The 25000-nt window shown below is 44.6% G+C and overlaps 1 protein-coding gene across 3 annotated transcripts in view; it reads left to right on the top strand.

Annotated features, from left to right (window-relative positions):
* The window catches only part of LOC124008783 (pyruvate carboxylase, mitochondrial-like), a 587218-nt gene extending 562382 nt beyond the window's left edge, over positions 1-24836 (top strand). For 2 of the 3 annotated variants that reach the window (XM_046320329.1, XM_046320328.1), the window contains exons 28-30: positions 298-399; positions 20777-20917; positions 24511-24836. In XM_046320329.1, coding sequence (XP_046176285.1) covers positions 298-399; positions 20777-20917; positions 24511-24768 — 501 coding nt within the window. In that variant the 3' untranslated portion in view covers positions 24769-24836. The remainder of the gene's footprint in view (positions 1-297; positions 400-20776; positions 20918-24510) is intronic. The other variant, XM_046320330.1, reaches the window with a different exon arrangement.
* Positions 24837-25000: the final 164 nt, after the last annotated feature.

Genomic DNA, 25000 nt, shown 5'->3' with positions numbered 1-25000 from the left:
CTCTGTTCTCTCTCTGTTCTCTCTCTGTTCTCTCTCTGTTCTCTCTCTATTCTCTCTCTCTGTTCTCTCTGTTCTCTCTCTGTCCTCTCTGTTCTCTCTCTGTTCTCTCTCTATTCTCTCTGTTCTCTCTCTGTTCTCTCTCTGTCCTCTCTGTTCTCTCTCTGTTCTCTCTCTATTCTCTCTGTTCTCTCTCTGTTCTCTCTCTGTATCCTCTCTATGTGTCCTCTCTCTTCTCTCTATCTCTCTCTGTCTCTCTCTCTCTCGCTCTCTGTCTCTCTCTGTCTCTCTGTCTCTCAGGTGTTCCAGGAGTACAAGGAGTTCACAGGTAGCTTCGGTCCCGTCGACTGCCTCAGCACACGACTCTTCTTGGACGGGCCCAAGATAGCAGAGGAGTTTCAGGTTGGTGGTAATATCTTGGTTTCTTTTAAGCATCTTTGGTACATCCCTCTCTTTTTTTCTAGCTGAGCAGTTTGAGGTGTATTGTAGGGTATAATAATGTGTATTAATAATTCATATTTATCCTGAGAGTGCCAGGAAATACCACAAAAATCAGAAGCATAAACATTTAAAGTTTAATTAACTTTAATTAAAACCAAGATATGTTTTTAGTGCCAGAGTTCTCCCAAAATAAGAGGGGCGTCACCTTGTTGGCTTGGCTGCGTCACCTTGTCGGCTTCTCCACCTTGTCAGCTTGGCTGCTTCACCTTGTCAGCTTGGCTGCTCCACCTTGTCGGCTGCTCCACCTTGCCGGCGGCTCCACCTTGTTGGCTGCTCCACCTTGTTGGCTGCTCCACCTTGTTGGCTGCTCCACCTTGTTGGCTGCTCCACCTTGTTGGCTGCTCCACCTTGTCAGCTTGGCTGCTCCACCTCGTCAGCTTGGCTGCACCACCTCGTCGGCTTGGCTGCTCCACCTTGTCGGCTGCTCCACCTTGTTGGCTGCTCCACCTTGTTGGCTGCTCCACCTTGTCGGCTGCTCCACCTTGTCGGCTGCTCCACCTTGTCAGCTTGGCTTCTCCACCTTGTCGGCTAGGCTGCTCCACCTTGTCGGCTTGGCTGCTCCACTATGGAAAGATTTCAGATTAAACTTGATATTTAGTTTAGTATAGAGCAACTATCTTTGATCAGTTACATTGTTGTCAATTGCGAAACAGGCTGTTCATAAATTCAGAGAGCTATTATGTTCCTGAATTAATTCAGCGCGTTTCAGTAAGACTATCTCGACACGGAGTATTTACAGGGCCCACGGAGCGCAGCCGGAGTATAGACTATAGTCTCTTTGTAACAGCAGTCAAACAAAAGTCAAATGACCAAAGCTGCTAAAGCTTTGCTAGATAACATCCTTCAACGAATTACAGGATATCTCCTATATTTGTCACCGTCTCTGATGATTCTACAGACGGCGGATCAGCTCGTGAATAAACGGGGAGACGGAGACAGGAAATACTTTAAATATCAAGGTATCTTATTAACGTGGGGATCAACTCTGTTGTATAAAATATCCATATCTACTGTCATAGCGTTTGTTCTACCGAAGCTCTCATACAGTAGGAGACAGAGCGCAGAGAAGCGAGGAATGTTACAGCTGTATTTTGACAAGTGGGAGACGTGCTTTGATATTGCCACCTATGAAATACAGAATAAAGTTAGGATTTTTTTTTTTTTTTGGGGGGGGGGGTTCAGTGGGACAGGATGATAACAAAGTCTTTTCCCTCATGTCTCTATGAATTGTTTAAACCGACTTCATGTCTGTGTCAGAAAACATAGTGAATTATGCATAGGACTGTCAACATTGGTGGCTACCAAAAAAAAAGACACACGTTATTTTATAGGCGTTGTTTTTTTAAATATATATATATGGTTTATTTAACAGTGTTTTAAACTGCATTCGGGTGCTTTTGAAATCAATGGTGACTTCAGTGTGAATTGAATAGGCAAACAGGCTTCTACAACCTGCTGGGATAATGTGCTATTGTGGAATTGCATTAGTGTCACATTGGGGGAAATGTTGGAATTACCCAGGTCTTGTCATTTTATTTTTTGGGGTGGGAAATGTGAAGTGTGTCCTCGGGACAGTCCTGGGATCCTGGTTACCCATGTTACCCATGTTGCAGATGTTACCCATGTTACCAATGTTACAGATGTCACCCATGTTACAGATCTCACCCGTGTTACCCATGTTACCCATGTTACAGATGTTACCCATGTTACCAATGTTACAGATGTCACCCATGTTACCCATGTTACCCATGTTACCCATGTTACAGATGTTACCCATGTTACCTATGTTACAGATGTTACCCATGTTACCCATGTTACCAATGTTACAGATGTTACCCATGTTACCAATGTTACCCATGTTACCCATGTTACCCATGTTACCCATGTTACCCATGTTACAGATGTTGCCCATGTTACAGATGTTACCCATGTTACTGATGTTACCCATATTACAGATGTTACCCATGTTACCCATGTTACAGATGTTACCCATGTTACCCATGTTACAGATGTTACCCATGTTACCCATGTTACAGATGTTACCCATGTTACCCATGTTACAGATGTTACCCATGTTACAGATCTCACCCATGTTACCCATGTTACCCATGTTACAGATGTTACCCATGTTACCAATGTTACAGATGTCACCCATGTTACAGATCTCACCCGTGTTACCGCTGTTACCCATGTTACAGATGTCACCCATGTTACAGATCTCACCCATGTTACCCATGTTACCCATGTTACAGATGTTACCCATGTTACAGATCTCACCCATGTTACCCATGTTACAGATGTTACCCATGTTACAGATGCTACCCATGTTACCCACGTTACCCATGTTACAGATGTTGCCCATGTTACAGATGTTACCCATGTTACAGATGTTACCCATGTTACAGATGTTACCCATGTTACCCATGTTACAGATGTTACCCATGTTACCCATGTTACAGATGTTACCCATGTTACCCATGTTACAGATGTTACCCATGTTACCCATGTTACAGATGTTACCCATGTTACAGATCTCACCCATGTTACCCATGTTACCCATGTTACAGATGTTACCCATGTTACCAATGTTACAGATGTTACCCATGTTACCAATGTTACCCATGTTACCCATGTTACCCATGTTACCCATGTTACAGATGTTGCCCATGTTACAGATGTTACCCATGTTACAGATGTTACCCATGTTACTCATGTTACAGATGTTACCCATGTTACCCATGTTACAGATGTTACCCATGTTACTGATGTTACCCATATTACAGATGTTACCCCTGTTACCCATGTTACAGATGTTACCCATGTTACAGATGTTACCCATGTTACCCATGTTACAGATATTACTCATGTTACAGATGTTACCCCTTTTACAGATGTTACCCATGTTACCCATGTTACCCATGTTACAGATGTTACTCATGTTACAGATGTTACCCCTTTTACAGATGTTACCCATGTTACCCATGTTACCCATGTTACAGATGTTACACATGTTACCCATGTTACCCATGTTACAGATGTTACCCATGTTACCCATGTTACAGATGTTACCCATGTTACCCATGTTACCCATGTTACAGATGTTACCCATGTTACAGATGTTACCCATGTTACAGATGTTACCCATGTTACAGATGTTATCCATGTTACCCATGTTACAGATGTTACCCATGTTACAGATGTTACCCATGTTGCCCATGTTACCCATGTTACAGATGTTACCCATGTTACAGATGTTACCCATGTTGCCCATGTTACCCATGTTACCCATGTTACCCATGTTACAGATGTTACCCATGTTACCCCTGTTACCCATGTTACCCATGTTACCAATGTTACCCATGTTACCCATGTTACCAATGTTACCCCTGTTACCCATGTTACCCATGTTACCAATGTTACCCATGTTACCAATGTTACCCATGTTACCCATGTTAATCCATGTTACAGATGTTACCCATGTTACCCATGTTACAGATGTTACCCATGTTACACCTGTTACCCATGTTACCCATGTTACCCATGTTACCAATGTTACCCATGTTACCCCTGTTACCCATGTTACCCATGTTACCAATGTTACCCATGTTACCAATGTTACCCATGTTACCCATGTTAATCCATGTTACAGATGTTACCCGGGTTATCCATGTTACCAATGTAATCCATGTTACCCCTGTTACCAATGTTACCCATGTTACCAATGTTACCCATGTTACCCATGTTACAGATGTTACCCACGTTACATATGTTACCCATGTTACCCATGTTACCCATGTTACCCATGTTACCCATGTTACAGATGTTACCCATGTTATCCATGTTACCCATGTTATCCATGTTACCCATGTTACAGATGTGACCCATGTTACAGATGTTACCCATGTTATCCATGTTACCCATGTTACAGATGTGACCCATGTTACAGATGTGACCCATGTTATCCATGTTACCCATGTTACACATGTTACCCATGTTATCCATGTTACCCATGTTACCCATGTTACAGATGTGACCCATGTTACCCATGTTACCCATGTTATCCATGTTACAGATGTTACCCATGTTACCCATGTTACAGATGTGACCCATGTTACAGATGTGACCCATGTTACCCATGTTATCCATGTTACAGATGTTACCCATGTTATCCATGTTACAGATGTTACCCATGTTACCCATGTTACCCATGTTATCCATGTTACAGATGTTATCCATGTTACCCATGTTACAGATGTTACCCATGTTACCCATGTTACAGATGTTACCCATGTTACCCATGTTACCCATGTTACAGATGTTACCCATGTTACAGATGTTACCCATGTTACCCATGTTACCCATGTTACCCATGTTACAGATGTTACCCATGTTATCCACGTTACAGATGTTACCCATGTTACAGATGTTACCCATGTTACAGATGTTACCCATGTTACCCATGTTACAGATGTTACCCATGTTACCCATGTCACAGATGTTACCCATGTTACAGATGTTACAGATGTTACCCATGTTACCCATGTTACCCATGTTACCCATGTTACAGATGTTACCCATGTTACAGATGTTACCCATGTTACCCATGTTACCCATGTCATCCATGTTACAGATGTTACCCATGTTACAGATGTTACCCATGTTACCCATGTTACAGATGTTACCCATGTTACCCATGTTACCCATGTTACAGATGTTACCCATGTTACCCATGTTACAGATGTTACAGATGTTACCCATGTTACAGATGTTACCCATGTTACAGATGTTACCCATGTTACAGATGTTACCCATGTTACCCATGTTACCCATGTTACCCATGTCATCCATGTTACCCATGTTACCCATGTTACAGATGTTACCCATGTTACCCATGTTACCCATGTTACAGATGTTACCCATGTTACCCATGTTACAGATGTTATTCATGTTACAGATGTTACCCATGTTACAGATGTTACCCATGTTACAGATGTTACCCATGTTACCCATGTTATCCATGTTACGGAAGTTACCCATGTTACCCATGTTACCCATGTTACCCATGTCATCCATGTTACAGATGTTACCCATGTTACCCATGTTACCCATGTTACCCATGTTACAGATGTTACACATGTTACAGATGTTACCCATGTTACTCATGTTACCCATGTTACAGATGTTACCCATGTTACCCATGTCATCCATGTTACCCATGTTACCCATGTTACCCATGTTACCCATGTTACAGATGTTACACATGTTACAGATGTTACCCATGTTACCCATGTTACAGATGTTACCCATGTTACCCATGTTACCCATGTTACAGATGTTACCCATGTTACCCATGTTACCCATGTCATCCATTTTATTACATTTTCAGAACAACAGATTAACTGACTTCCACTTCTGTTCATCTCTTTAAACATTTATTTGAACCAACTTTATCGACAGCCTTGTCCATTCTATTTGTTATGAGGAAAATGTTATTTCATTTTCTACATGAACAGAAAATAACTTATTTTGAGAATGAATCTTTATTTATTAGAAATACAGACAGAGACATAGAGACAGAGACATAGAGACAGAGACATAGAGAAAGAGACCTAGAGACAGAAACATAGAGACAGAGACATAGAGACAGAGACAAGAGACATAGAGATCAGAGACATAGAGATCAGAGACATAGAGATCAGAGACATAGAGACAGAGACATAGAGACAGAGACATACAGACAGAGACATACAGACAGAGACATACAGACAGAGACATGCAGACAGAGACATGCAGACAGAGACATACAGACATAGACATACAGACATAGACATACAGACAGAGACATACAGACAGCGACATACAGACAGAGACATGCAGACAGAGACATACAGACAGAGACATACAGACAGAGACATGCAGACAGAGACATAGAGACATAGAGATCAGAGACATAGAGATCAGAGACATAGAGACAGAGACATACAGACAGAGACATGCAGACAGAGACATGCAGACAGAGACATACAGACAGAGACATACAGACAGAGACATACAGACAGAGACATATAGACATAGAGATCAGAGACATACAGACAGAGACATGCAGACAGGGACATGCAGACAGAGGCATACAGACACAGACATAGAGACAGAGACATACAGACAGAGACATGCAGACACAGATATACAGACAGAGACATACAGACAGAGACATACAGACATAGAGATCAGAGACATACAGACAGAGACATACAGACAGAGAATCATAAAACACGGGACGAGATGTTAAAAACTGTCCATTGTGCCAATAGATGGAATGCACTCGCATGAGATTTGCCGTGATGTTGACAGAGTGGCATGGGAGGTTTATTTCTTAGACTGGGGTAAGATGTCAATTTTTGGGACACATCCTCAGTAGTGTGCCTTCGAATCAGTGGGTGTTTCGGCCTTTAATCACTAAACACCCTCATCAAAGGTGGCCAGCTAAAGGGTGATCAAGCCTTAGCTTGTGTCCCATGCCCAATTAAGATGTCCCACAGGACTGTGCAAGGCAGGGGCGTCCTCTTCTCTGAGCCAGCCATACAGCTGACCGCATACCTCATATGCCCTCCTCAAGTTGGAGGGATCTGAATTGAGTTCTCAGGTGGGGGTGAGGGGTCATGAAGTTATAGCCCAGCAAGGGTCCTTCCGTTTGATCCAGATCCACTGGCTACCTCTTTCAGCTGCTTGAGAAACTGCTCTGACGGTCTGCCGCAGAGCCTGTCCATGGATTCCAAGTTCTTTCAGCAACCTGATGATGGAAGAAGCCACGAATCCTCTGCATCCCACTTCAACTGGCCAGACTTTTGCATTCCAGCCACGCTGAGTTGCGTCTGCTGCCAACTCTGTGTAACGCAGTTTCTTACGTTCGTAGGCCTCTTCAACAGAGTTTTCCCACGGGACTGTGAGCTCTATGATGTACACAGCCTTTCGTGAAGGGGACCAGAGTACCATGTCTGGCCTAAGGTTGGTAGAAGCAATCTCAGGTGGAAAAATGAGTTGCTGGCCAATATCGACAAGCATCTTCCAGTCCCGGGCCATAGCTAGGTGTCCAGTTTCTGGCTTTGTAGGAGGATACTTGGGCCTTTTCTGTCCCTCCCGGATGAATGTTGTTGTTTTGACGGGATTGCTTGTTTTTGGAGGTAATGAATTGGTTGCACTCCTCTTGGTCTCAAGTGCTGCAGCCAGGCTCTTGAGGACCTGATTGTGCCTCCAGGTGTAGCGGCCTTGTGAGAGGCTGGTCTTGCAACCTGTCATTATATGCCTGAGAGTCGCTGGAGCTGGGCAGAGGGGGCAGGTCGAGTCCTCGCCATACCATTGATGTAGATTTTTTGGTGATGGAAGCACATCATAAACAGCTCTTATGATGAAGCTGATGTTGCTTGCCTCCATTTGCCAAAGCTCACTCCAGTTGATCTTTCTCCTCTCCAGGCCTTCCCACCGCGTCCATTGCCCTTGTTTAGCAAGAGAGACAGCCTTTGCACTTCTTGCAGTCTCCTCCTGTCTGCGCACCTCCTCGACCACCAGCTTCCTGCGTTCAGATGTTGTTGCCTTATGGAACGTTGGTTTGCTTGCTGCCAGGCCAAAGCCTCCTCTTCCATGCTGGATATTCCCCACAATGTCTTGGTGTCTCAGGGCTGATGTTGCTTGCTGCACAGCATTGGATGATGTCCATTTCCGTCCAGTTTGTAGGGGAGGTGCAGCCTTGCTAATGGTCTGGTCTTTGGAGTCCTTCAATGTCATCTGAAGTCTTACTTTAGAGCACTTGTACTCCTCCGTTAGACTTGTAAGAGGTAGTTCAAGGACCCCTTTGCCATAGAGGCCGATGTTACTCAGGCATCGTGGGACACCCAGCCATTTCTTCACGTATGAGGTAATGGTTCGCTCCATCTTCTCCACTGTTGTTATTGGGACCTCATAGACGGTGAGTGGCCACATTATCCGGGAGAAGTCCAAACTGTAGGCACCAGAGCTTGAGCCTCCCAGGCAGTAGGGTCTTGTTGATGTTCTCAAGACCGTCGGCGATGTCCTGCCTTACTTGCTGCACTTGATCTTTATCCCGGAGGCTTTCGTTGTACCATCTACCCAGGCTCTTGATGGGTTGCTCAGACACCGTTGGTATCGGGTCATCTCCAATGCAGAACCTCACATCTTTAAGCTGTCCCTTGACTATGGAGATGCTTCGAGATTTGCTTGGCTTGATTTTCATCCGTGCCCACTTGATGTTATCCTGCAGTTTTGCAAGTAGCCGCCTGGTGCATGCTGCAGTGGTGGTCAGTGTAGTCATGTCATCCATGTATGCTCGGATAGGTGGGAGACGGAGCCCTTCCTTAGTTCTCTCACCACCGACCACCCATCTCGATGCCCTGATGATGACTTCCATGGCCATAGTGAAGGCCAGAGGAGAAATTGTACAGCCTGCCATTATGCCTACTTCCAAGCGCTGCCATGTTGTTGTGAAGTCAGGTGTTGTGAAACACAATTGCAGGTCTTGGAAATAGGCCTTTACCAGTGTAGTGATGGGTTCTGGTACGTGGAAAATGTTGAAGGATTCCCAGAGGAGTTCATGGGGAACTGAGCCAAAGGCATTGGCCAAGTCGAGGAAGATGACATAGAGGTCTCTCTTGTCCTTCTTAGCTGTTTGGATCTGGTGCCAAATCATACTAGTATGTTCCAGGCAACCAGAGAAACCAGGAATGCCTGCTTTCTGTACAGATGTATCAATGTACTTGTTCCTTTCCAGATAAGTGGACAGCCTCTGTGCTATTATACTGAAAAGATCTTCCCTTCGACGTTGAGAAGGGAGATTGGTCGGAATTGACTGATGTCTGTCGCATCCTTCTCTTTCGGGATTAGCACACCACCAGCCCTTCGCCATGCCTTTGGTATTATTTCCTTCTGCCACACTATCCTCATGAGCCTCCAAAGAAAGCGTAGAACATCCGGGCGTTCTTGTAGAGCTTGTATGGTACTCCATTAGGCCCAGGAGCCGAGGCCGCTCTTGCTCTTCGGACAACGTTCTCTACTTCCCTCCATTTTGGAGGGTCAGTGTCCAGATTGAATTCTGGTGGTTGAATAGGTGGGATGTCATGTGGGATGATTATCTGCTCATGCCTTTTCATGTCCTGGTGGACCTTTTCCAGATGTTCTTCCAGTTCAGGCTTTGTAGTTTTTAGGATTCCGCACTTTTCCTTTGCGAAGAGATCTTTGACAAACTTAAAGGGGTTTTTATAGAACCGTGTTCTTGAGTGTTCCTTCTTCCTACGAAGTTTCCTTAAGTTTTCCGCTCTTCGCAAGGTTGCCAGCCGACATTTAATGTCTGCTTGGAGTAGCATGAGACCTTCTCTCTCTGCATCAGAGGCCTTCTTCCACTGCTTCCTCAGCTGCCTTCTCTCTCTGACAAGTATCTCGATCTCCTGCTGTCTCCTAGATTTGGCTGGCGCGGGAGGTGTCTTGCCACTTCTCCTTTCGTTTACGCCAAAGCGCTCTTCTCCGTAGTGGTAGATAATGTCTCCCATCCTTTCAAGCTTTTTCTCTGCTTTTCCTACCTGTTGTTCCAAGATTTTTGTCAGGTCGTTGTTGATTGTTTCCCACTCTCTCTTTTCAACGGCTTTGGGCCACTTCACACTCGGTCTGTGCCCTTTGATCTTTTCCTCTTTTAGAGGTCTCTGTGGTTGGGTAAGTTCATCCACCGGCATTTCTGTGCTTGTGTTATCCTCCTCAGTTACAGGGGTGCTGATGCTCTGCGAACTTTGGTTTGCGTCCCGTCGCTGTGCTTCATTCGACTGATTTGACTGGCTGCTTCGTAAGAAGTACTGGTCAATGCGAGGTCCCTGTCTCTGCTTCTCTAACAAGCACCTTTTCCTCCCTTGATGGATCCTTAACCCCTTGCCGATGTTACTCTCTCCCAACCACAGCTGCACACCTGAAGTGTGTGTCCTGCTGCTGTTATGGTTGTCTCATGTGCTGTGTTCCTACTCGTAGTCGTTTCCGTTCCTGGGTCCGTAACCGTGTGATCAGTCGTTGAGCCATCTTGCGCCCCAGCTCTCGCAGGCTCTAGGGGTATGTTCCTTTGTTGACTTTCAGTAGCACTTAGCGGGTGTCTCCAACATACTGAAACAGCGTCGGAGACTGCCAACATGGGTAGCTAACCCATGACAGCCCCAGTGGGGTCTATTCCCTCCGGTCAGCTGTCTCTCCAAGCTGTCACACAGACTTTCCTATGTTGTCAGCTGTCCTTTCACAGCAGTCACTGGACTGGTCCAGATAATCAGAATCATAAAACACGGGACGAGATGTTAAAAACTGTCCATTGTGCCAATAGATGGAATGCACTCGCATGAGATTTGCCGTGATGTTGACAGAGTGGCATGGGAGGTTTATTTCTTAGACTGGGGTAAGATGTCAATTTTGGGACACATCCTCAGTAGTGTGCCTTCGAATCAGTGGGTGTTTCGGCCTTTAATCACTAAACACCCTCATCAAAGGTGGCCAGCTAAAGGGTGATCAAGCCTTAGCTTGTGTCCCATGCCCAATTAAGATGTCCCACAGGACTGTGCAAGGCAGGGGCGTCCTCTTCTCTGAGCCAGCCATACAGCTGACCGCATACCTCATATGCCCTCCTCAAGTTGGAGGGATCTGAATTGACATACAGACAGAGACATGCAGACACAGATATAGAGACATACAGACATAGAGATCAGAGACATAGAGATCAGAGACATAGAGATCAGAGACATAGAGATCAGAGACATAGAGACAGATACATAGAGACAGAGACATAGAGACATACAGACAGAGACATAGAGACATATAGATTAGAGACAGAGACATAGAGACAGAGACATACAGACCAGATACATAGAGATCAGAGACATAGAGATCAGAGACATAGAGATCAGAGACATAGAGACCTAGAGATCAGAGACATAGAGACCAATACATAGAGACAGAGACATAGAGATTAGAGACATAGAGATTAGAGACATAGAGACATAGAGATCAGAGACATAGAGACCAATACATAGAGATCAGAGACATAGAGATCAGAGACATAGAGACCGATACATAGAGACAGAGAGACAGAGACATAGAGATCAGAGACATAGAGACATAGAGATCAGAGACATAGAGATCAGAGACATAGAGATCAGAGACATAGAGACGGAGACATAGAGACAGAGAGACAGAGACATAGAGATCAGAGACATTGAGATCAGAGACTTAGAGATCAGAGACTTAGAGACCAGAGACATAGAGATTAGAGACATAGAGATTAGAGACATAGAGATTAGAGACATAGAGATTAGAGACATAGAGACCAGAGACATAGAGACAGAGACATAGAGATTAGAGACATAGAGACCTAGAGATCAGAGACATAGAGACAGAGACATAGAGACCAGAGACAGAGACAGACAGAGACTTATGCAGACAGAGACATAGAGACAGAGACATACAGACAGAGACATAGAGATCAGAGACATACAGACAGAGACACATAGAGACAGACAGAGAAATAGAGACAGAGACATACAGAGACAGAGACATACAGACAGAGACATAGAGACAGAGACATGCAGACAGAGACATACAGATTAGAGACATAGAGATCAGAGACATAGAGACCAGAGAAATACAGACAGAGACTTAGAGACCAGAGACATAGAGACAGAGACTTAGAGACATAGAGATCAGAGACATACAGACAGAGACATGAGATCAGGGACATGCAGAGACAGAGACATACAGACACAGACATAGAGACAGAGACATACAGACAGAGACATGACAGACACAGATATACAGACAGAGACATACAGACAGAGACATATAGACATAGAGATCCGAGACATAGAGATCAGAGACATACAGACAGAGACACATACAGACAGAGACATAGAGACAGAGACATAGAGATCAGAGACATAGAGACAGATACATACAGACAGAGACATACAGACAGAGACATACAGACAGAGACATACAGACAGAGACATACAGACAGAGACATACAGACAGAGACATGCAGCCAGAGACATGCAGACAGAGACATGCAGCCAGAGACATAGAGACATAGAGATCAGAGACATAGAGACATAGAGACCTAGAGATCAGAGACATAGAGACCAATACATAGAGACAGAGACATAGAGATCAGAGACATAGAGACATAGAGATTAGAGACATAGAGATTAGAGACATAGAGACATAGAGATTAGAGACAGAGATCAGAGACATAGAGATCGATACATAGAGACAGAGAGACAGAGACATAGAGATTAGAGACATTGAGATCAGAGACATAGAGATTAGAGACAGAGACATAGAGATCAGAGACACAGAGACAGAGATTAGAGACATAGAGATCAGAGACATAGAGACCTAGAGATCAGAGACATAGAGACCTAGAGATCAGAGACATAGAGATCGATACATAGAGACAGAGAGACAGAGACATAGAGATTAGAGACATTGAGATCAGAAACATAGAGATTATAGACAGAGACATAGAGATTAGAGACAGAGACATAGAGATCAGAGACATAGAGATCAGAGATCAGAGACATAGAGATCAGAGACATAGAGACAGAGACATAGAGATCAGAGATCAGAGACATAGAGATCAGAGACATAGAGATCAGAGATCAGAGACATAGAGATCAGAGACATAGAGACAGAGACATAGAGATTAGAGACAGAGACATAGAGATTAGAGACATAGAGATCAGAGACAGAGACAGATACATAGACAGAGACATAGAGATCAGAGACATTGAGATCAAAGACATAGAGATTAGAGACAGAGACATAGAGATTAGAGATTAGAGACATTGAGATCAAAGACATAGAGATTAGAGACAGAGACATAGAGATTAGATACATAGAGATTAGAGACAGAGACATAGAGATTAGAGACATAGAGACAGATACATAGACAGATACATAGACAGAGACATAGAGATTAGAGACATAGAGATTAGAGACATAGAGATTAGAGACATAGAGATCAGAGACATAGAGATCAGAGACATAGAGACAGATACATAGACAGAGACATAGCGACAGACAGAAATATAGACCAGTCACACCGTATGAGACAAAAATAGAATAATAAATACTAGAATAGAAAATGAATCCTGAGAATAGTGTATAGATGATGAACAGTATGCCAGCCATGTTGCCCATAGCAACATACAGATCCAGTGAACACCATAATTCACTGGACAGTTAAACATAATGTTGAATAAAGTAATCATTGTTAAATATATGGTCACGTATCCTTTGCATGCAATGACTGCTTGAAGTCTGTGATGCATCGACATCACCAGACGCTGGGTATCTTCCTCATGGTGATGTTCTGCCAGGCCTCTACTGCCAGGCCTCTACTGCCAGGCCTCTACTGCCAGGCCTCTACTGCCAGGCCTCTACTGCCAGGCCTCTACTGCCAGGCCTCTACTGCCAGGCCTCTACTGCCAGGCCTCTACTGCAGCGATCATCAGTTCCTGCTTGTTTTGGGGAGTTATTGCCTCCAGTCTCCTCTTCAGCATGTAAAATGCATTTTCAATTGGATTCAGATCCGGTGATTGACTCGGCCATTTTTCCACTTTTTGGCCATCAATACCCCTTTGTTGCTCGTTGCTCTAGCAGTATGTTTAGGGTCATCGTCTTGTTGCATGATGAAGTGCCGTCCAATGAGTTTGGAGACATTTGGTTTTACCTGAGCAGATAAAATACTTCTGTAGACTTCATAATTCAATTCTGTCTGCATTCTGCAGGGGCGGCAGGGTAGCCTAGTGGTTAGAGTGTTGGACTAGTAACCAGAAGGTTGCAAGTTCAAATCTGTCGTTCTGCCCCTGAACAGGCTGTTCCCCTGAACCCACTGTTCCTAGGCCGTCATTGAAAATAAGAATTTGTTCTTAACTGACTTGCCTAGTTAAATAAAGGTAAAATATATATATTTTTTAAAGTCACGTCATCGATGGAGACAAGTGAGCCTGTTCCACTGGCAGCCATTACAGGCCCAAGCCATAACACCCCCTCCACCATGTTTCACAGATGAGGTGATATGCTTTGGATCATTCCCCCTCCACCATGTTTCACAGATGAGGTGATATGCTTTCCCCCTCCACCATGTTTCACGGATGAGGTGATATGCTTTCCCCCTCCACCATGTTTCACGGATGAGGTGATATGCTTTCCCCTTCCACCATGTTTCACGGATGAGGTGATATGCTTTCCCCCTCCACCATGTTTCACGGATGAGGTGATATGCTTTCCCCCTCCACCATGTTTCACGGATGAGGTGATATGCTTTCCCCCTCCACCATGTTTCACGGATGAGGTGATATGCTTTCCCCCTCCACCATGTTTCACGGATGAGGTGATATGCTTTCCCCCTCCACCATGTTTCACGGATGAGGTGATATGCTTTCCCCCTCCACCATGTTTCACGGATGAGGTGATATGCTTTCCCCCTCCACCATGTTTCACGGATGAGGTGATATGCTTTCCCCCTCCACCATGTTTCACGGATGAGGTGATATGCTTTCCCCCTCCACCATGTTTCACGGATGAGGTGATATGCTTTGGATCATTCGCATGTCTATTTTTTCTCTCCACACTTTCCGCTTTCCAATCGCTCTGGTACATGTTAATATTTGTCTCATCTGTCCAAAATACTTTTTTTTCCCAGAACCCTTGGGGCTCTTTTAGGCACATTTTTTATCAAACTGTAATCTATTCTTTCGGTTGTTTAGGTTTATCAGTGGTTTGTCGTCCTGCTGGCGTGGTCTTCTACGTAGTTCAGGTTTATCAGTGGTTTGTACCCTCTGTCGTCCTGCTGGCGTGGTCTTCTACGTATGGTCTGCATCTGCATCCAGGAGAGTGTTTCTGATCTGTTGGGCTGTTGTCAGGGGGGGGGTTTCTTCACCACAGAGAGTAGTCTCCGGTCATCCACTACAGTGGTCTTCCTCAGTCTACCGGGTCTTTTGACATAGTTGTCAGGGGGGGTTTTCTTCACCACAGAGAGGAGTCTCCGGTCATCCACTACAGTGGTCTTCCTCAGTCTACCGGGTCTTTTGACATAGTTGTCAGGGGGGGTTTCTTCACCACAGAGAGGAGTCTCCGGTCATCCACTACAGTGGTCTTCCTCAGTCTACCGGGTCTTTTGACATAGTTGAGTTCACCGGTTGTTGTTTTCTTGCTAATGATGAACCAAACTGTTGACTTGGGCCCAGGGGTTTTGAAATGTTCCTGATTGGTTGATTTTCATTTCTGAGCCTTATGACGGCCAGCTTCATTTGCATCGACACTGCTGTCTTCCTCATGTTGTCACCCCCCAACAACAACCTCCAGAGGCAACAGCAAAGTCTAGAATCAATACTATTCATCAACAGCTCTCCTGCATTCACTAACGACACAAATGAATACACCTGTCCCACGACACGGATCTGAGAAGCCAATTCAACAAAGTAGTACCTTAAAATGGGGGGGGACATGTACAAACGGTGCTGTCATTTCTAAACGGTTCATCTGATATGAATGAAAATACCCTCAAATTAAAGATGACAGTCTGCACTTCACCCGCGTTGTCAAGGTATCCTTTCAAACTCAAAGTGCTCGAGTACAGAACCAAAATAACAAAAACATGGTAACTGTCCAATGAATTATGGCGCTCCCTGTCTCTACAGGGGAGATGGACCTACAATACGACAACCATGTCGCCTATAGCAACATACCACTAGCTACAGGGGAGATGGACCTACAATACGACAACCATGTCGCCTATAGCAACATACCACTAGCTACAGGGGAGATGGACTAACAGTAGGACAGCCATGTCGCCTATAGCAACATACCACTAGCTACAGGGGAGACGGACTAACAGTAGGACAGCCATGTCGCCTATAGCAACATATCACTAGACTATATACAGGGTATTACGGTACAGAGTCAATGTGGAGGCTATATACAGGGTGTTACGGTACAGAGTCAATGTGGAGGCTATATACAGGGTGTTACGGTACATAGTCAATGTGGAGGCTATATACAGGGGGTACCGGTACAGAGTTAATGTCGAGACTATATACAGGGGGTACTGGTACAGAGTCAATGTGGAGGCTATATACAGGGTGTTACGGTACAGAGTCAATGTGGAGGCTATATACAGGGTGTTACGGTACAGAGTCAATGTGGAGGCTATATACAGGGTGTTACGGTACATAGTCAATGTGGAGGCTATATACAGGGGGTACCGGTACAGAGTTAATGTCGAGACTATATACAGGGGGTACTGGTACAGAGTCAATGTGGAGGCTATATACAGGGGGTACCGGTACAGAGTCAATGTGGAGGCTATATACAGGGTGTTACGGTACAGAGTCAATGTGGAGGCTATATACAGGGGGTACTGGTACAGAGTCAATATGGAGGCTATATACAGGGGGTACTGGTACAGAGTTAATGTGGAGGCTATATACAGGGCGTACCGGTACAGAGTCAATGTGGAGGCTATATACAGGGGTACCGGTACAGAGTCAATGTGGAGGCTATATACAGGGGGTATCTGTACAGAGTCATTGTGGAGGCTATATACAGGGGGTACAGAGTTAATGTGGAGACTATATACAGGGTATTACGGTACAGAGTCAATGTGGCGGCTATATACAGGGTATTACGGTACAGAGTCAATGTGGACGCTATATACAGGGTATTACGGTACAGAGTCATTGTGGAGGCTATATACAGGGGGTACAGAGTCAATGAGGAGTCTATATACAGGGTATTACGGTACAGAGTCAATGTGGAGGCTACATACAGGGGGTACCGATACAGAGCCAATGTGGAGGCTATATACAGGGGGTACCGGTACAGAGTCAATTTGGAGGCTATATACAGGGGGTACCGGTACAGAGTCAATTTGGAGGCTATATACAGGGGGTACCAGTACAGAATCAATGTGGAGGCTATATACAGCGGGTACCGGTACAGAGTTAATGTGGAGGCTATATACAGGGGGTACCGGTACAGAGTTAATGTGGAGGCTATATACAGGGGGTACCGGTACAGAGTCAATGTAAGGGGGCACCGGTTAGTTGAGGTAATTGTGATAATTGTACGGGGGTGCGTGTTGGTGGTTGGGAAGACAGGCGCTGGAGAATGAACTTGGTATAAACAGATATGATGTATATTAATAAAGTAGTCAAAAACACCAAAAACCAAAATATACTAAATAAAATATGAGGGTGCAAAACCCGTCTCACACAGGAACATGACTATCACCAACACATACAACAAACAACAAACAAAGACATGCGGGGAAACAGAGGGTTAAATACACAACATGTAATTGATGGGATTGGAATCAGGTGTGATGGAAGACAAGACAAAACCAATGGAAAGTGAAAAGAGGATCAGCGATAGCTAGAAGGTCGGTGACGTCGACCGCCGAACACACCGCCCGAACAAGGAGAGGGACTAACTTCGGCGGAAGTCGTGACAGTAATATGTAGGTAGAGTAATTAAAGTGACTTCGCATAGATAATAGCCGGAGAGGGCAGCAGTGTAAAAGAAGGGGGGGGACGACGACAATGCAAATAGTCTGGGTGGCCATTTTGTTTAGCTGTTCAGGAGTCTTGTGGCTTGGGGGTGGAAGCTGTTAAGAAGCCTTTTGGACCTAGACTTGGCGCCCGGTACCACTTGCCGTGCGGTAGCAGAGAGAACAGTCTATGACTAGGGCAGCTGGAGTCTTTGACAATTTTCAGGGCCTTCCTCTGACACCGCCTGGTATAGAGGTCCTGGATGGCAGGAAACTTGGTCCCAGAGATGTACTGGGCCGTATGCACTACAGAGGTAGCACCTTGCGGTTGAAGGCTGAGCAGTTGCCGTACCAGGCGGTGATGCAACCCGTCAGGATGCTCTCGGTGGTGCAACTGTAAAACTTTTTGAGGATCTGAGGACTCATGCCAAATTGTTTTCAGTCTCCTGATGGGGAGCAGGTTTTGACGTGGCCTCTTCACGACTGTCTTGGTGTGCTTGGACCATTATAGTTGGTTGGTGATGTGGACACCAAGGAACTCAAAGCCCTCAAGCTGCTCCACTACAGCCCTTCGATGAGAATGGGGGCTCCTCCTTTCCTGTAGTCCACAATCATCTCCTTTCTCTTGATCACATTGAGAGATCATACAGCCAGGTCTCTGACCTTCTCCCTATAGGCACCAACGCATAGGTGCTCACACCACCAACAGACATGGGAACAATAATCGACAGGACAATTACTAAATACTGGGAATAGGTATTGACAGTTCTGGAGGGATCCTTGACAGCAGGTTACCTTCGTGTTCTTGGGCACAGGGACTATGGTGATCTGCTTGAAACATGTATTACATACTCAAACAGGAACAAGTTGAAAATGTCAGTGAAGACACCGGACAATTGATCAGCTCATGTTCGGAGTAAACATCCTGGTAATTACACCTTTATTTAACTAGGCAAGTCAGTTAAGAACAAATTCTTATTTTCAATGACGGCCTAGGAACAGTGGGTTAACTGCCTGTTCAGGGGCAGAACGACAGATTTTGTACCTTGTCAGCTCAGGGATTTGAACTTGCAACCTTCCGGTTACTAGTCCAATGCTCTAACCACTAGGCTACCCTGCCGCCCGTCTGGCTATGCGGCCTTGTGAATATTGACCTGTGTATAAAGGTATTTCTCACATCGGCTGTGGAGAACGTGATCACACAGTCATCCGGAACAGCTGATGATCTCATTCATGTTTCATTGTTTCTTGCCTCGAAGCGAGCATAGAAGGAATTTAGCTCGTGTCACTGTGCAGCTAGTGGCTGTGCTTCCCTTTGTAGTCTGTAATAGTTTTGTGAGCCCTGCCACATCCGTCGAGTGTCGGAGCCGGTGTAGTATGATTCAATCATAGCCCTGTATTTACGCTTTTCCTGTTTGATGTTTCGTCAGAGGGCATAGCGGGATTTCGTATAAGCTTCTGGGTTAGAGTCCCGCTCCTTGAAAGCGGGAGCTCTACCCTTTAGCTCAGTGGGGATGTTGCCTGTAATCCATGGCTTCTGGTTGGGGTATGTACGTACAGTCACTGTGGGGACGAGTCACGATCGTCTAAGGTGGAAACAGGGGACTAAAGCGCAGCGTGCTGGACCCACAAATACAGATGGGAAAAAAGGCTACCTAAGTATGGTTCTCAGTCAGGGACAACGATCGACAGCTGCCTCTTATTGAGAACCACAACCCGGCCAAAGACATAGAAATACAGATCATAGAAAAAGGGACATAGAATGCCCACCCAAATCACACCCTGACCAAACCAAAATAGAGACATATAAAGCTCTCTACGGTCAGGGCGTGACAATGGCTTCTGGTTGGGGTATGTACGTACAGTCACTGTGGGGACGACATCATCGATGCACTTATTGATAAAGCCAGTGACTGATGTGGTGTACTACTCAATGCCATCGGAAGAACCCTGGGAACATATTCCAATCTGTGCTAGAAAACAGTCCTGTAGCTTAGCATCTGCTTCATCTGACCACTTTTTTTATTGACTGAGTCACTGATACTTCCTGCTTTAGTGTTTGCTTTTAAGCAGGAATCAGGGGGATAGAATTATGGTCAGATTTGCGAAATGGAGGGTGAGGGAGAGCTTTGTATGCCTCTCTGTGTGTGGAGTAAAGGTACCTGGTACCTCAGGCAAGTAATACCTTGAGACTTCCTTTGATTTGCAAATTCTCGGGTTTTCCCCAAATTCCGGTCGGAAAATTCCCAGAATCAGAAGGGAATAAGCAAGAAATGCGGAATCCCATACTAATCCAGAATTCCAAATTCCATATTAATCCGGAATCCCAAATTCCATATTAATCCGGAATCCCCATGTTAATCTGGAATACCATGTTTTTAAAATAGCGGTTCTGTTCAGGAACAATATAGGTCACTTTCATTCCTGGTTTTGTTTCTGTTCCTCGAAAAATATAATTTTTTCCAGTTTTCTGTTCTGTTCCATGAAACAGTTCAAACCCCTGACTAAAATAGACTGGAATAGTCACTGAAATCACGCATGCATGCACAGAGGATAGAGTGATTCTGAAGACAGTACAGATTTATTTACGACATACAGAGGACTGAAAATAGCTACTTTACATTACAGCTCTCTCTCTCTCTCTCTACATCTCTCCCCCTCTCCTCTTTCTCTCCATCCCCCTCTCCCTTTCCCTCCCAGGTGGAGATAGAGAGAGGGAAGACGTTACACATCAAGGCCCTAGCGGTGGGAGACTTGAATAAGACAGGTCAGAGAGGAGTCTTCTTTGAGCTCAACGGTCAACTGCGGTCCGTCCTGGTCAAAGATAATGTGGCCATGAAGGTACGTCTGATTTATTGGTTAATTAATGGACGGATTGAAGGTTAAAAACTGGACTGGACTAGACTGGACTGGACTGGACTGGACCGGACTGGACTGGACTGGACCGGACTGGACCGGACTGGACTGGACTGGACCGGACGACCGGACTGGACCGGACTGGACTGGACTGGACTGGACTGGACCAGACCGGACTGGACTGGACTGGACCGGACTGGACTGGAACGGACTGGACCGAACTGGACTGGACTGGACCGGACTGGACTGGACTGTGAATGTGTGATCTCAAGGTGAATGGAGAAATGCTGTTACCAGGACTGGACTGGACTGGACAGACTGGACTGTACTGGACTGGACCGGACTGGACCGGACTGGACTGGACTGGACCGGACTGTGAATATGTGATCTCAATGGGAAGGGAGCATTGCTGTTACCAGGACTGGACTGGACCGGACTGGACAGACTGGACTGGACTGTTAACGTGTGATCTCAATGGGACGGGAGCATTGCTGTTACCAGGACTGGACTAGACCGGACTGGACAGACTGGACTGGACTGGACTGGACTGGACTGGACTGGACCGGACTGGACTGTGAATATGTGATCTCAATGGGACGGGAGCATTGCTGTTACCAGGACTGGACTGGACCGGACTGGACAGACTGGACTGGACTGTTAACGTGTGATCTCAATGGGACGGGAGCATTGCTGTTACCAGGACTGGACTAGACCGGACTGGACAGACTGGACTGGACTGGACTGGACTGGACCGGACTGGACTGTGAATATGTGATCTCAATGGGACGGGAGCATTGCTGTTACCAGGACTGGACTAGACCGGACTGGACAGACTGGACAGACTGGACTGGACTGGACTGGACTGGACTGGACTGACTGGACTGGACTGGACTGGACAGACTGGACTGGACTGGACCAGACTGGACCGGACTGGACTGTTAACGTGTGATCTCAATGGGACGGGAGCATTGCTGTTAGCAGGCTCTCTTCATTCATATCCTCATAACATCAATCTAGGTCTCACTGTTGAAGAGCAAAGACACCTAGGATCTTATCGATCCATCAAATCCTTGATGATTGATTGATTGACGATTGATTCATTTTTCTCCCCACCTCCCCTTCTACTGGAGATGATTGATAGATGATTGATAGATGATTGATTGACGATTGATTCATTTTTCTCCCCACCTCCCCTTCTACTGGAGATGATTGATAGATGATTGATAGATGATTGATTGATTGTTCTACCCACCTCCCCATCTACAGGAGATGATTGATTGATGATTGATTGATGATTGATAGATGATTGATTGATTGTTCTCCCCACCTCCCCATCTACAGGAGATGATTGATAGATGATTGATTGATGATTGATAGATGATTGATTGATGATTGATTGATGATTGATAGATGATTGATTGATTGTTCTACCCACCTCCCCATCTACAGGAGATGATTGATAGATGATTGATTGATGATTGATTGATGATTGATAGATGATTGATTGATTGTTCTACCCACCTCCCCCTTTACAGGAGATGATTGATTGATGATTGATTGATGATTGATTGATGATTGATTGATGATTGATTGATGATTGATTGATTGTTCTACCCACCTCCCCATCTACAGGAGATGATTGATAGATAATAATAATAATAATATATGCCATTTAGCAGACGCTTTTATCCAAAGCGACTTACAGTCATGTGTGCATACATTCTATGTATGGGTGGTCCCGGGGATCGAACCCACTACCCTGGCGTTACAAGCACCATGCTCTACCAACTGAGCTACAGAAGGACCATTGATTGATGATTGATTGATGATTGATTGATGATAGATTGATTGTTCTACCCACCTCCCCATCTACAGGAGATGATTGATAGATGATTGATTGATGATTGATTGATGATTGATTGATGATAGATTGATTGTTCTACCCACCTCCCCATCTACAGGAGATGATTGATAGATGATTGATTGATGATTGATAGATGATTGATTGATGATTGATTGATGATTGATAGCTGATTGATTGATTGTTCTACCCACCTCCCCCTTTACAGGAGATGATTGATTGATGATTGATTGATGATTGATTGATGATTGATTGATGATTGATAGATGATTGATTGATTGTTCTACCCACCTCCCCATCTACAGGAGATGATTGATAGATGATTGATTGATGATTGATAGATGATTGATTGATGATTGATTGATGATTGATAGATGATTGATTGATTGTTCTACCCACCTCCCCCTTTACAGGAGATGATTGATTGATGATTGATTGATGATTGATAGATGATTGATTGATTGTTCTACCCACCTCCCCCTTTACAGGAGATGATTGATTGATGATTGATTGATGATTGATTGATGATTGATAGATGATTGATAGATGATTGATTGATTGTTCTACCCACCTCCCCATCTACAGGAGATGATTGATAGATGATTGATAGATGATTGATTGATGATTGATAGATGATTGATAGATGATTGATTGATTGTTCTACCCACCTCCCCCTTTACAGGAGATGATTGATTGATGATTGATAGATGATTGATAGATGATTGATTGATTGTTCTCCCCACCTCCCCATCTACAGGAGATGATTGATAGATGATTGATCCCAAATTGACAGATGATTGATAGATGATTGATAGATGATTGATTGATTGTTCTACCCACCTCCCCCTTTACAGGAGATGATTGATTGATGATTGATTGATGATTGATTGATGATTGATAGATGATTGATTGATTGATTGTTCTACCCACCTCCCCATCTACAGGAGATGATTGATTGATGATTGATTGATGATTGATTGATGATTGATAGATGATTGATTGATTGTTCTACCCACCTCCCCCTTTACAGGAGATGATTGATTGATGATTGATTGATGATTGATTGATGATTGATAGATGATTGATTGATTGATTGTTCTACCCACCTCCCCATCTACAGGAGATGATTGATTGATGATTGATTGATGATTGATCGATGATTGATAGATGATTGATTGATTGTTCTACCCACCTCCCCCTTTACAGGAGATGATTGATTGATGATTGATTGATGATTGATAGATGATTGATAGATGATTGATTGATTGTTCTACCCACCTCCCCCTTTACAGGAGATGATTGATTGATGATTGATTGATGATTGATTGATGATTGATAGATGATTGATTGATTGATTGTTCTACCCACCTCCCCCTTTACAGGAGATGATTGATTGATGATTGATTGATGATTGATAGATGATTGATAGATGATTGATTGATTGTTCTACCCACCTCCCCCTTTACAGGAGATGATTGATAGATGATTGATTGATGATTGATTGATGATTGATAGATGATTGATTGATGATTGATTGATGATTGATAGATGATTGATAGATGATTGATAGATGATTGATAGATGATTGATTGATGATTGATTGATGATTGATAGATGATTGATAGATGATTGATTGATTGTTCTACCCACCTCCCCCTTTACAGGAGATGATTGATAGATGATTGATTGATTTTTCTCCCCACCTCCCCTTCTACAGGAGATGAAGTTCCACCCTAAGGCTCTGAAGTCCGTCCGAGGTCAGGTGGGGGCACCCATGCCCGGAAAGGTCATCGAGGTCAAAGTTGAGCCCGGTCAGAAGGTGGAGAAGGGTCAGCCGCTTTGTGTTCTGTCAGCTATGAAGATGGAGACTGTGGTCAACTCTCCACTGACTGGGGTTGTCACAGTGATTCATGTGAACACTGATACTAGTTTGGAAGGAGATGATTTGATATTGGAAATCACTGCAGAGGAGTAGCGAGATGGAGTAGAGAGATGGAGTAGAGAGAGGGAGGGAGTAGAGATGGAGTAGAGAGATGGAGTAGAGAGAGGGAGTAGAGAGAGGGAGGGAGTAGAGAGATGGAGTAGAGAGATGGAGTAGAGAGGGAGGGAGTAGAGAGATGGAGTAGAGAGAAGAGTAGAGAGAGGGAGGGAGTAGAGAGATGGAGTAGAGAGAGGGAGTAGAGAGGAGAGGAGGAGAAATAGGTTTT

This window comes from Oncorhynchus gorbuscha, linkage group LG21 (genome assembly GCF_021184085.1).
Source record: "Oncorhynchus gorbuscha isolate QuinsamMale2020 ecotype Even-year linkage group LG21, OgorEven_v1.0, whole genome shotgun sequence".
Taxonomy (NCBI): domain Eukaryota; kingdom Metazoa; phylum Chordata; class Actinopteri; order Salmoniformes; family Salmonidae; genus Oncorhynchus; species Oncorhynchus gorbuscha.
This window is presented reverse-complemented; position numbering and strand designations above follow the sequence as displayed.